This window comes from Nothoprocta perdicaria, unplaced genomic scaffold (genome assembly GCF_003342845.1).
Source record: "Nothoprocta perdicaria isolate Ctin4 unplaced genomic scaffold, notPer1 scaffold_60, whole genome shotgun sequence".
Taxonomy (NCBI): domain Eukaryota; kingdom Metazoa; phylum Chordata; class Aves; order Tinamiformes; family Tinamidae; genus Nothoprocta; species Nothoprocta perdicaria.
In genome coordinates this window covers 1,722,540-1,734,557 of record NW_020455866.1, presented here as the reverse complement: position 1 = coordinate 1,734,557, position 12,018 = coordinate 1,722,540, and the positions used below count along the sequence as shown (strand labels likewise).

Genomic DNA, 12,018 nt, shown 5'->3' with positions numbered 1-12,018 from the left:
TATGGAGGAGACATTTAACATTCACTTGTTAACTTTTTGTATGCAAAGTTACCCGTCTGAGAAGGTGAATTTGTCAAGAAACAAACCAAAAAAAAATGTTGTAGCAAACAAGAAATACACCATTTTTAAAAAGAACTCTCTCACACTCTTATCAGTTTCCTTTTGCCTGCCTGTTTTAGAAAGACATAAAAATATATCTGTATTATTTGAAAAATAATCTGTATTATTTGAAATTTGTGAAGTACTTATTGCAACTTGTAAACTGAGCACAAAACTGCAGAATTGCTTTGTCCTTACTGGGTGAAAAACAATAGGGTCAGTGCTTTACAGAAAAACAAGGTAACTGTAGCAGTCAATCCTGCAAAGGAAGATGATGCCATTTTTCCCTCTATATCACTTTCTTTATAGTAGTCTTGTAAAAACATTAATTCAATTGTGACATGCCGTTGAAAATCTTTGGTGGGAAGCTAGTGCGCTTTTTGGAAAATAAGCGAGCAGGATTTACTGCATATTAAAAATATCACTCATGTTCTCATTACTGATTTGAGATCATCCTAATTAGCAGAACTTAAGTGCAAAACAGGGCTCCTACAGAGGTGAAGAAGTCTCAAAGGTGCTGATAGGATTTTAGGAAAGGAGTAAGATATAATGGAGAAGAATCATCTCTTTTTAGGCACTGTAACTGTAATGGAATTAATTAAATACTAGATTATTTCCAAGGAATCGTAGGGTATAGATTCACGGGTTTTGTGGCTCTGCCAGACCACCAAAGCGGTCACACAGAGCCACAATCCACGGATCCCTGTGGAAACGGGAAGCCAACGGGATTGTGCTTGGATGAWGCGCGAGGCCGCGCCGCCGCCGGGGCCGCCCTAGCGGCCCTCGCGCATGCGCAGCACGCACCACCCGCGGTGCACGGAGGTGGGGGTTACAAGCGGRCGGCGCGCCTGCGCAGTGCGCGCGGCGGGAGCCGCTGCGCATGCGCACYTCACCGCCGGCGGCGCGAGACGGCGAGAGACGTGCGGGCGGCCGCCATTTCGGGTGTCGCCGGGGGTCGCGAGCCCCTCTTCTTCCTCCGTCTGTTCTCCCTCCCTTCTGGGGCGCGTCGGTGCCAGGCAGCAGCAGCCGCTGCCGCCTTTCAGGTGCGCGGGGAGGGGGCTGCCTGTCCGCGTAGTCAGTTAGTCCTGCTTACTAGCGGGAGAAGAGAAGAGGTCAGTGAGAGGCAGGGCTGCTCATCGCGGAGCATCGCTGTGTGCCCGGTTCGGTACCCCCGTGGGGATCGCGGCCCTCACATTAGCTCAGCGGGACGAGCCCCTCGCGTGGGCATCCCGAGGCGGCAGGGTTGAGCTGGGAGAAAAGCCGCGTCCAGGAAACGTAGACACCGGTATTTACCCAGGTTTGCTGGTTTTGTGGCGTTTTCAACGTTTCATGAAGCTGCCCGGCGGSTGCTGATCTGTGTAAGACCCCGTTAGTGCTGCCAGTGCCCTGTGTGGAAGAGCGGTTCGGTACCGTGTGCGCCCGGCCCGGGGGCCGGACAAGTCRCTTGTGTCCGGAGACTCCCAGGCCGTGTTTGATGTGGTGCCCCTTTGGCGCTTTCCCCTGCTGATTTTGCTTGTTCATGTGTCCAGACTCTGCGAGTCAGAAAGGGTTTTCAAAATGATCCTTGCTTACCGAAGACTGAAGTGGTTGGTGTTATAGAAAGACTGGGCACTGCACTGGTGTTTCACATCACTCGTGCAAKCAGAGATGTGTACGAGATAAGAAAATACTGCTTAATACTATTCAGTATGTAAAGGACAGTTTAGCTGTGGTTTCTCATATCTTTTTAATGTAGAAACAAGAGCCTTCTGTAGCTGTATTTAGAATAAACTGCCGGAATAAGGCAGAGAGGAATAAGCCTCAGAAAGGCAGGGTTTTGGTTGTCTTCCCCTCTAATTTAAGGTAACTGAAGTAAACTAAACCATGCTTAAAATAGACTGAACTATGGCTGCAATCATTTGCAATAAGYTGTACTGAAGAGTCCAGTACTTTTTAAACAAACAAGCTCTGAGCTGTACCGTGCATCCAAGCATGTCCTTGTGGGTAACCACACTGTTGCTTTTCAAAGACTTTGTGTGCACTGAAGTCCGTAACTAAATGTAGCATTTAGCAGGCATATTTTAACACTGAAGGTCAGTGTCTGTTGATATTTTTATGTTATAAACACACTGACAAAATACAGGGAAAAAAAAAAAAACTTTGAAACCAAAGTTTGTTAATACATTTTCTTAAAACAACTCTTTCACAGTGAGTAATAGGGCAAGCATATACTCCAGAAAAGCAGAAACATTGTGATCCAGTAGACTGAAGTCCAGAGAAGAATAAAACAATTTGAATTTGTTAAAAAAAAAAAATCCTTTTATTTAATATTGCTGTATCTTTTAGGCTAAGAAAACATGGCTGATCCTTGGCAAGAATGCATGGATTATGCAGTTGTTTTAGCAAGGAAAGCTGGAGATGTAAGTATTTCTAAATAATAGTGTTTATTAACAGTAATATAGTAGAGCTTTTAAAGGAGTTTTGCTGTTAGATATTCCTCCATAGGAATATTTTGTCAAAAATATGAATTAGTAGCGTGATTTAATGATGTTCAAGATTGGAGCATCTTCCCTGTTCTCAACTTGGTTAATTCAAAAGAATAATTTTACATACTGAAACACATATGARCTAGAATGTGATAAAGATGTGATAATATCTCTTATTTCTTAAATTTCATTTAAAAATGATTTGGGAATTGTGATGAAGAGCATCYTCCTTTTTTCAGTAAAAAGGTAACTGTATAACTTTTTAATTGTCTGACTAACTTKACAATCTTTCTTTTGAGGAACTTCKCTGCAGYATTATTTCACCTCTTTTGATTAACTCTCTTATTCATTGGTTTATTGTCGGTGCAATACATATATTTGTTTTCTGTTTATGACAACTGCTTTTCTCTTATAAATCAGGAACGTCTCTCAGAGGCAGTACTTTGCCTCTTTGTGGTCTCAGATGGCTGAGAATAAGAAAGAGAACTTGCACGTTTCAGCAAAGCCTTGATGTAGAACTGATTAGTAGATGTTCAGTTGCTCTTGGTAGTTCTGCTGGGTGCACTTGAATGCTCTTGCACTAGACAAGACGGCACAAGTCCCAGTTGGGTTCCTAGGAGCTGAGAGTCTGCAGAACATAATGTAGAAGCCTGTCCTGACGTCTGATTAAGATTGACCTTCACAAAACTCAAATTTGTCTCACTTGTAGTAAAATTATTTTCTGGGCTGTGAGACATAGGTTTTTAATCAGTTTTCRTAGTTCTTGAATCATAGATGCATGGTCTGGCTAAAAATAGGTTACTTAAGCTTAATGTTTCATGTTCTGTTCACTTTACTGATACTTAGATAAATAGGCTTAAAAATGGAGCTCCCTTTCATCCACAATGGATCTTCCCATAGTACTTAGTTTTAAGGTCAGGAAAAAAATGTACTGACAGAGATGAGGGATAGATGCAGGTCTGGGCACAGCTCCTGCAATTAAGTTCATTTTTGTGTCACTACTTGTGTTTTGTGCATGAGATGCAGAAAATTAAAAATGATGCTCAATATCTTAGAAAAATTAATATTTTCCATACTGTTTATGAAGAATTTTTTTCTTTTGTTAACAGATAATCCGTGGAGCGCTCAAAGAAGAAATATCTGTTATGACTAAAAGTTCACCAGTAGATCTAGTGACAGAAACAGATCAAAAAGTAGAAAACTTCATTATTTCTTTGATAAAGGAAAAGTATCCTTCTCACAGGTACAGCTTCTTATTGATACATTTTTAGTAAAAAAAAGGAGACGCTTAGAAGAACAAGATGGAACATTTCTGACTTGATAACATTTCAATATAACATGGTAGAAAATTCTGAATTTCTTTCTTAATGTCTCATTAAATAATGTTGCRTTAAATATTTCAGAGTAGTAGTGGGTCAGAGTTTCGTCTGAATGCTTACAAATGAACTGCTAACTAATTTAGCAATTAACTCTAATTTTAACTTTTATCTGCATCTTACCAGTTCTTGGAGGAAAGCAATATTACGTATTTGTTGTAGTCTTTTTGCATGTTAATAACATGCAAATAATATAGGAGAGAATTCCATACATTCATACACTTCCCAGTGGTTTTTCAGTTCAAAACAAGTAGTTTAATGGTCAACAAAAATAACGAAATTAGCYTCCTGTAGCAGTTACGTGTATTCCTGGCATTTAGCAGTATGCTAGGCAGTGAAAGCACTCGATGGAGGAGGGTCAGGTTAGAAAACACTTAAACTGGGACAGCTCGAGGGACCTGGTTCAAGGGACGTGGTGGGATGCACCGATGAGTGCTGAGGGGGATTGTGTGGAAAGTATTGCAATTCAGACATGTTGAACATTTCTTTTTCCCGTTTTTAAATGTGTTTCCTACCGTAGTTTCATTGGAGAAGAATCTGTTGCAGCTGGAGAAGGCAGCATTTTGACAGCTAATCCAACATGGATTATAGACCCTATTGATGGAACTACAAACTTCGTACACAGGTTTGACTCATCTTTTATGTTAACAAATTAAACTGATTACCTTTTTTTTTTGTTTCTCTAGTTCTGTTAAAGTGATTTTCTTTCACTTTTAAATTCATTTAAAAATGATACCATGAATTCATGAATAGCTAAAAATTGCTGTTTGCTTTTAGTTGAGAACATTTGCAATTTTTGCTATGGTATTAGTATTTCTTTATTAGTATTTCTGTAACCAGTAGCAGATATTTCACAAAAGACATGTGCTCTGCAGTAGGAGTCAACAGCCCATGGTGCAGCTGCCAAAGATAGCTGGGCAGATTTTAAGCAGTGATGCAGCCAGACAGTGAATTAGGAGCTGCAGCACCTTCAAAGAGGTTTTTCTAAGATTTTTTTCTAAGAAGCAATAACAGCTCTAGATTCTTGCTGCTAACAAATTTTAAGTTCTGTTCAGCAGGGCCGCTGCTATGAAGGAAAGCTAGATATCACTGGCAAATTGTCTAGTGGTATTTTGCATCAGGGAGAGGAAGCGGTTCTTAGGATAAAGACAACTGCCTGTTCCCCTGCTCTGAGGCGCAGTAACTTCTGCTCTGAGGAGCTGCTCTGAGCAGACCTGATTCCAAAATTCGAATGACTGCTGCTGCATGGGGAACAGCTTTAAAAAACTGCAAAATCATGTTAAATAGCATGTTTGTTTGGAAATAGGCTTGTTTGTTGGAAAAGCTACATCAAAATCCAATTTACAAACCTAAAAATCTATCATTTTTGCTGATTGTAACTGTAATAAGCTTTTTTGAACTACATTAAAAAAAAAGAATTAGAAAAAATAAATTAGTTTCAGTGATGCAATGAGTGCAGTTGCTATATGGATTGGAAACTGCAGCTGTGATTGGTATTTTTTGATCTATCTTAACAGTGAGCAGTACAAGTTCCAGAAAACTGTTATTTCATCTGCCTTTTAAAAATATACTAGACATTTAAATGGAAATTGTTTTTTTATTAAGCATGAGCATGGTAGTAAAGAAGCATAGTATCTCCCTGTAAATAGTCAAATTTTTGTTTTGTAGGTTTCCATTTGTGGCAGTTTCAATTGGCTTTGTTGTTAACAAAGAGGTATACTTTTTATTACTTAATATCTAATCAAGCAAACAGTTTAATTTCTTCTTGCTAGCTATCACTAAGATTTGTATTTTCAAAGTAGATAGAAGAAAGGAAAAAAAACCACTTAAAATATCTTTGCTATTTTCTTGCAGATAGAATTTGGAATTGTGTACAGTTGTGTAGAAGACAAGATGTACACTGCCAGGAAAGGGAAAGGTGCGTTTTGCAACGGTCAAAAACTTAAAGTATCAGGCCAGCAAGGTAAGATGAGCTGCTGAGTAGCCTTGTTGTTTGTGTGTGGGTTTCCCCCCCCCCCTTTGGATATAACATACTTGTAACCTTGCAAAATAAAAATCAAGATTAGGCAATTGGAGATGATGTTCCCTGTGTGTCATCTTAAGTTTGTGTGCTTTTTCATTTTATTCCTTCTTCATCTGTTGTCTGTGATCATTTTTAGAAACTGTAATGAATCTAGCAGCCAATTTAACTTCTTCCAACTCAGAATTACYGTGGGTTTAAATCTTATCAGTAGGATTGTTACTACTTTATGTAGAGGAAAACCAGTGCTTAATTTGGGACCTTTACACATTTGATCTAATTGTTCTAACAATAGAAATTTATATAGTAATGACCTGAGTTAATACATATACACAAATAAACCAAATTGAGCTTTATTTTATCTTTGTCTAGCATGTTTTGTATAAAATCTCTTTTTTTTTCCTTTAAGTCATGTAATTAAAATACCTCAGTTATGTTCAGTCTGACAAGAAAACAATGAGGAGAACTTCGCTTGAATTGAACACAGATGCCTAATTACTGCCACTATGTAAGATGTACTGTTGGAAAAGTAAGCTTTAATTTCCTTTCTAGACATTACCAAATCCCTTTTGGTAACAGAATTGGGATCAAATCGGGATCCAGAGACTATAAAAATAATTCTTTCTAACATGGAAAGACTTCTCAGTATTCCTATTCATGGGTAAGATATTTCTTATATTTGATATTTATTGGTGTTAAATATAGTAATTTCTAGAAAGAGTCAGTTCTGTTAATTTGCATACACACATTGCATACATTTAACATCTCAGAAATGAACTATGATTCAAATTTAACTTCTCCCGAGAGATTTTGTGCTTTCATTTTTTTCAGTTATTTTCTGAGAGAAGCCATATTGAGAATTGAGGCATGTTTGGTTTTGTGGGACTAGAAAGTACTGTATTTTCTCTTCTAGTTAAACAATTGAATACAATTTTGTGTATTTTTGTAGAAGCACACATGGAGTAATCGGAACTGCATAAAGAACAACTATGTTAAATTAGAGTAGCTGTATTAGATTACTTAGTTTCCATCTAGTAATTGTCCACAAATTAATACTAATTTCAGTTACATTCCCTGCTTCTCCTCTCCCAGAAGAGGAGAAGCAAAAGCAAAACAGAACAAAGGTCTGCATTTCCACAAGCCATTTTGGGTATAAATATGGTTTCAGAAGATAGTTGTTCATTACTCAACCCCGCTCATGCTTCTGACGTGAAAGAGATTTCCGTTTTATGGCAGGATTGTCAAGAGTTTTTGTTTTGACTCTTAACATTTAGACTTTTTGTACTTTCCAAAAAACTTGTGGGGTCATAAAAAATATCTGCTGAACAATTAATAGGGTATACATTTTAGGTATTTTAGATTGTTAGTTTAACTTKGAAATTTTATTTGTAAAAAGTAAATTGAAGATTAGAGTCAACTTAAGTTGGGTTTTGCCATTACTTTAGCTTGCATCAGTTGCAGTTTAATGTATATTTTACCAGTAATTGACATAATTATTTCTGGAAGTCACGCTTTTGCTTACTAGTTACATTAATATTTCAAAAAGAAGTGGAATTTGCAACTCGCAAATTAAGCCAGAACTAAGTTATACTGTTGATTTATTATTTGTGATTATTAATGTTTTTTACATGTCAGAGATGTTTACCAGCTATCACTAGAGAAACTGATTATTTATTTATTTATTTATTTTTAGCAAGGGTGAGAACAGTATAAATGCTAATTGTAGTATTCAAAAAGTAAAACAATATCTATTACTTTGGAGAGGGAATAGTATCTTGCATAGTACTTTTTCTAGGTTAAAAAAACTTTTAATTTTTTTCATATCTAAAACAAACTTGCTTGACTTCCGTATAATTTATAAACATTATTTCTGGAAAATTGCTCTATTTCTAGGACTCTAAAATACTTAAACACAAATGGGGAATGGTGTTACATGCATTTGTTCCACTGCAATGTTCCGTCATATTTTCTCTAGCTCATTTTATTCTGTGTTTGATGCTCTTGTGCTCTGTATAGTTTACACAGCGTTTGTGACTGTTTTGGGAACTACTCTCAATTAAAACCCCGCAATATCTTCTTTAGGATAAGAGCTGTTGGTACTGCTGCTGTGAACATGTGCCTTGTGGCAACAGGCGGAGCAGATGCCTACTACGAAATGGGAATTCACTGCTGGGATATGGCAGGGGCTGGAATCATTATTACTGAAGCAGGCGGAGTACTGCTCGATGTATCAGGTAAATACAGGGCTTTGCATGAWACTACTGTGGCCTTTCAGCTAGCTAATTGGGAGCAAAACTTAGCTGAAAGGAGAAGGTAAATGTTACTCAGTCTTCCTTTCAAATTGCCACTGTTAAGCAGTGTTTCCATCCAGTTACTGGACAGAGAAGCAATCATTTGCTCTTATAAGACTTTTTTTACCTTTTGGGTTGGGCACCTGGAAAAGAGGTAAAAGTAACATCACTTCATAAATAAATAAATAAAAAATGTACAATGAGTAAATTTACATGAGCTGCAAAGAGTAAATGTAGGTCACATGAGATACCTATTGAAATGCATTTTTATCCAGGAACCCTGACTGGTAGTGTCGGTCTGTTGATGTATCGCTTATATTGGACATTCATGCTCATTTTCCTACTAGCTTTTATATTTTTTCAGGGAATAAGCTAGTTACAATGCTTGTTTTGATTTTTYTAGGTGGACCATTTGACTTGATGTCTCGAAGAATAATTGCTGCAAGCAGTCGAGCTGTAGGAGAGARAATAGCTAAAGCACTTCAGATAATTCCTCTGAAACGGGATGATGCAGCAAATTGAATACCAAAGCTACGCCTTAGTAGTATAGATACTGTGGTTGTCTTGCACMGTCGTATACTTGTTGTTCTCTACCATGAACCTGATAAAGAGGTAGTTAAATAGAGGCTAGATTTTCCCTACTGATCGCTGAAGGTATGACTATGAAGTAGTATTTTGAGATTGGACCAACATGGTGGTGTTATGGAATAATTCTAAGCAAATTTTTACTGTTAAGTATTTTATATCATGATTGCATAAAGATCTGTAAAAAGAAACATACAAGCAGCTAGTGTTTATGCTTTATATTATACTGGAAGGCATATCAAGAGATTTTAGTCAGAAATGTGACAAAGCGGTAAAAGTGACAAAATAACGTTTACTGCCTTAATTACAGAACTTCACAGCTGGTCTTGTATCCAAAAATACCAAGGCATTATTATTTATGCAGTCTCTCTCTCCCTATTTCTCTTGACTGTTAGGGTTTTTTTTCCAGCATCATCAGCCTATCCATGTCTTCAGCTTGTTCCTGTTTTTTGTAAATAGGCCACACATTTCTAAACTTTATTCAGTTGCTGCTAGTTGGGGCTCAAATTTAGATCCTTTGTTACCCGCTAGTGTTTTTTTACTAGTCTTTATAAAAATTGTTGCACCTTAGTTTTGGTAGATTAACACAAACTGTTCTTTGGTCTCTTATGTGTCCACTGCATTTGCCAATTTATTACGGTAGCAAAGTAAGAGAATGCTCTGATATAAATACATGTCCTAGGAATAAGCTCTGAGCATACTGGCTCTCAGCAAATGGCTTTACATGAAATTAAAATGAAGTATGGTTGGAAATTGATCATTGGAAATGCAGGTTATTAAGTCCTGTATCATATATTTGTCAGATATAATTTCCATTAATCGTTTTAGGGTATCCCCACAGAGGAGAGTATTGCAAAATTTTAAAGAATCTTTAAAACCGAAGAGAGTTTAAAGTAAATCTGAGAGTTAGGAACAAACTAAGCCAAAAGCCCAAAATTTTCACCTTTTTTGTGAATTTTGTCAGTGACTGAACAGTATCAGGTTTCCATATGTTACATTCTCTACGGGCACATAAGAAGATACATACTTAAAGCTAAAGAAAGAACTCTAAAAAGGTTTAGTAATTTAATTCTTGGTGTTAATTGTTCCAAATGCACCAAACTATACCATCGGGTTTTTTTTGTTATTGTTTTTCGTTTTTGTGTTGCAGCTTTTCAGAAGTGTCAGTGTASTGTACAAATATGTAGTGCACTTTAAAAAGTTATTTAACTTCGTTTTTGCACTGCGTTCTATGTCAAGTTTCTGAAAAAAGAAGTTGTTTATTTTGATGGTCTGCTCAGTACATGGCAGTGCTTCAGAAAATAAGGCTACACGTACAGCTGTTCCACTGTTTGTTTTTATTTTGGAAGATGATGATGTGTCTTGAAGTTCCAGCAGGTCTCTCAAATCTGAGTCTTCTATATCATTTTTTTTGCAGATTTTGCAAAACGGTTCCTTAAAATTATTTCTAGTATCAGATAATTAACATTAATTAGATTAGCACCTGCCTGCTCTTCAAAGACCTTACCGAAAGTCTAGACTTACCTTAATTTTAATTTCCATTTTACTTCTAAGGCTCCCATTGGCAGGAATAAGAACTTCTTGTGTGTTGCACTGTAATATTATTGTTATAATTGATGAGGGATCATTGCTTCATAATAATTCATTGTTTTTAAAGTCTGCTGTACCATTTCCATGGTTGTTGCACACAATATGAACTATGCAGATTATTTTTTGTATGTTGAACTGATTTATTCTGTGAAATGGAGACGTGTCTAAAAATACTTGAGATGAAAGAGTGCATTTGGAATAAACGTCTGCTTTAGCAGTGGCAGCTCCAAGTGCTCTTCCCTGCCTGCTGTTAGCTGGAGTAGAATATTGCATGCCAGTGTGCTGGATTTATGGGCCTGGAGGCTTCCCCTCTCTCTCTCTGTGAATTGTAATTTTCTTACTGACCTTGGAGTACATGGATCTTGGACTGTTGTCCCTGTACAGAACTGGGGCTTTGTGTATCCTGTTTCTGAGAGCCTGCTTGGAAGATCACAACAGGTTAATCGTATCTGTACTCAGAGCTCTAATGCTTGATTATCTTGTCTGTAGTTTCTCTCTGAGTTTCTGASTCATGTAGCTTTCTCACTGTTAGGTTTCTTAATGCGCTTTAGGGGAAAAACTATATTAAGTCTTGTTTTCCTGTCTTTGCTTTCTCACTCTTTACACTGAAGACCAACTTAATTCTTTCTGTAAACAGCAGCTTTCATAAACTTGGAATTTATGTCTGCTTGCATTCTAACTTCGGTCCCCTTTAATGATCTGCTTATGATTTCATCCCATGGGATCAGAGATGCCTGTTGCTGTCTTCCTTGCTYGAGCATTGTTATCTCAAATAACTCATCTAATATGTGACTAACTCTTTAGTCATATGAAAAGGATAATAACTAAGCTTTTAAAGGCATTTTATTTTTAGATCTGTGTTAGCCTGCAATTTTGGCTAAAGTTGGAGTAAAACAAAGATCACTGTCATCAGAGAGCTCTTTATATGCAGGGGCATTATTCTTTTAATGGTCAGAAAGGTAAAATACCTGTTGTTGGTGTTGTGAAAGGATGACAGAGTCGATCATTTTAGGTTTGTTTTTAACTTTTAACATTTAACATTATTTAAGATAAAACTGTATATTTAGAAGATGGCTTTCTTTGGGTAGTTTGTGTTTGAGATAATCAGAAAGGAAAAGAACTTAGGAGAATTACACCCTAAGAAAGTTGAGACCTGTCAGTAGCGCTTATAGGAAGACAGCAGCAGTCCAGTCTGCAGGAAGCTGCCTTACATTGCCCATTAGTGAAAAGGTTTAACTTGACCTGGGATTCAAGTCTTGACTCTTGAGTTAAAAAGACTCAGAGCTTTCCAACGCAAGGACAAGGATATCAACAGAGAGATTCAACATATGAAACAAATGGAATAAAATAGCTGAGAACAACTACTAGAAATCAAAAGGCTGCATGGGCACATTTAACTGGTCAAAGTGGCTKCATGGCCACTGTCATCACCTTAGCTGCTACACAGCCAGATGTTCCTAACAATTCTCGCCAGAGCAGGACGCTGATTTTTAGCATGAGGTTAAAGCAGTAGGTGCTGCTTTTCCAAAGACCTTCCTGGCAGATCTGAGAGGTAGCTCCGGCCTGCCTGCATCCCTTTCAGCTGTCCTTGC

The 12,018-nt window shown here is 37.4% G+C and overlaps 1 protein-coding gene across 1 annotated transcript; it reads left to right on the top strand.

The window, feature by feature from the left end:
* The first annotated feature begins 1,059 nt into the window (after positions 1-1,059).
* IMPA1 (inositol monophosphatase 1) lies at positions 1,060-10,607 on the top strand. The gene is made up of 9 exons (XM_026049659.1): positions 1,060-1,142; positions 2,425-2,498; positions 3,674-3,807; positions 4,461-4,565; positions 5,609-5,654; positions 5,795-5,903; positions 6,513-6,621; positions 8,043-8,194; positions 8,655-10,607. The coding sequence occupies exons 2-9, from the start codon at positions 2,436-2,438 to the stop codon at positions 8,771-8,773; spliced, it is 837 nt and encodes a 278-aa protein (XP_025905444.1). The 5' UTR covers positions 1,060-1,142; positions 2,425-2,435; the 3' UTR covers positions 8,774-10,607.
* Positions 10,608-12,018: the final 1,411 nt, after the last annotated feature.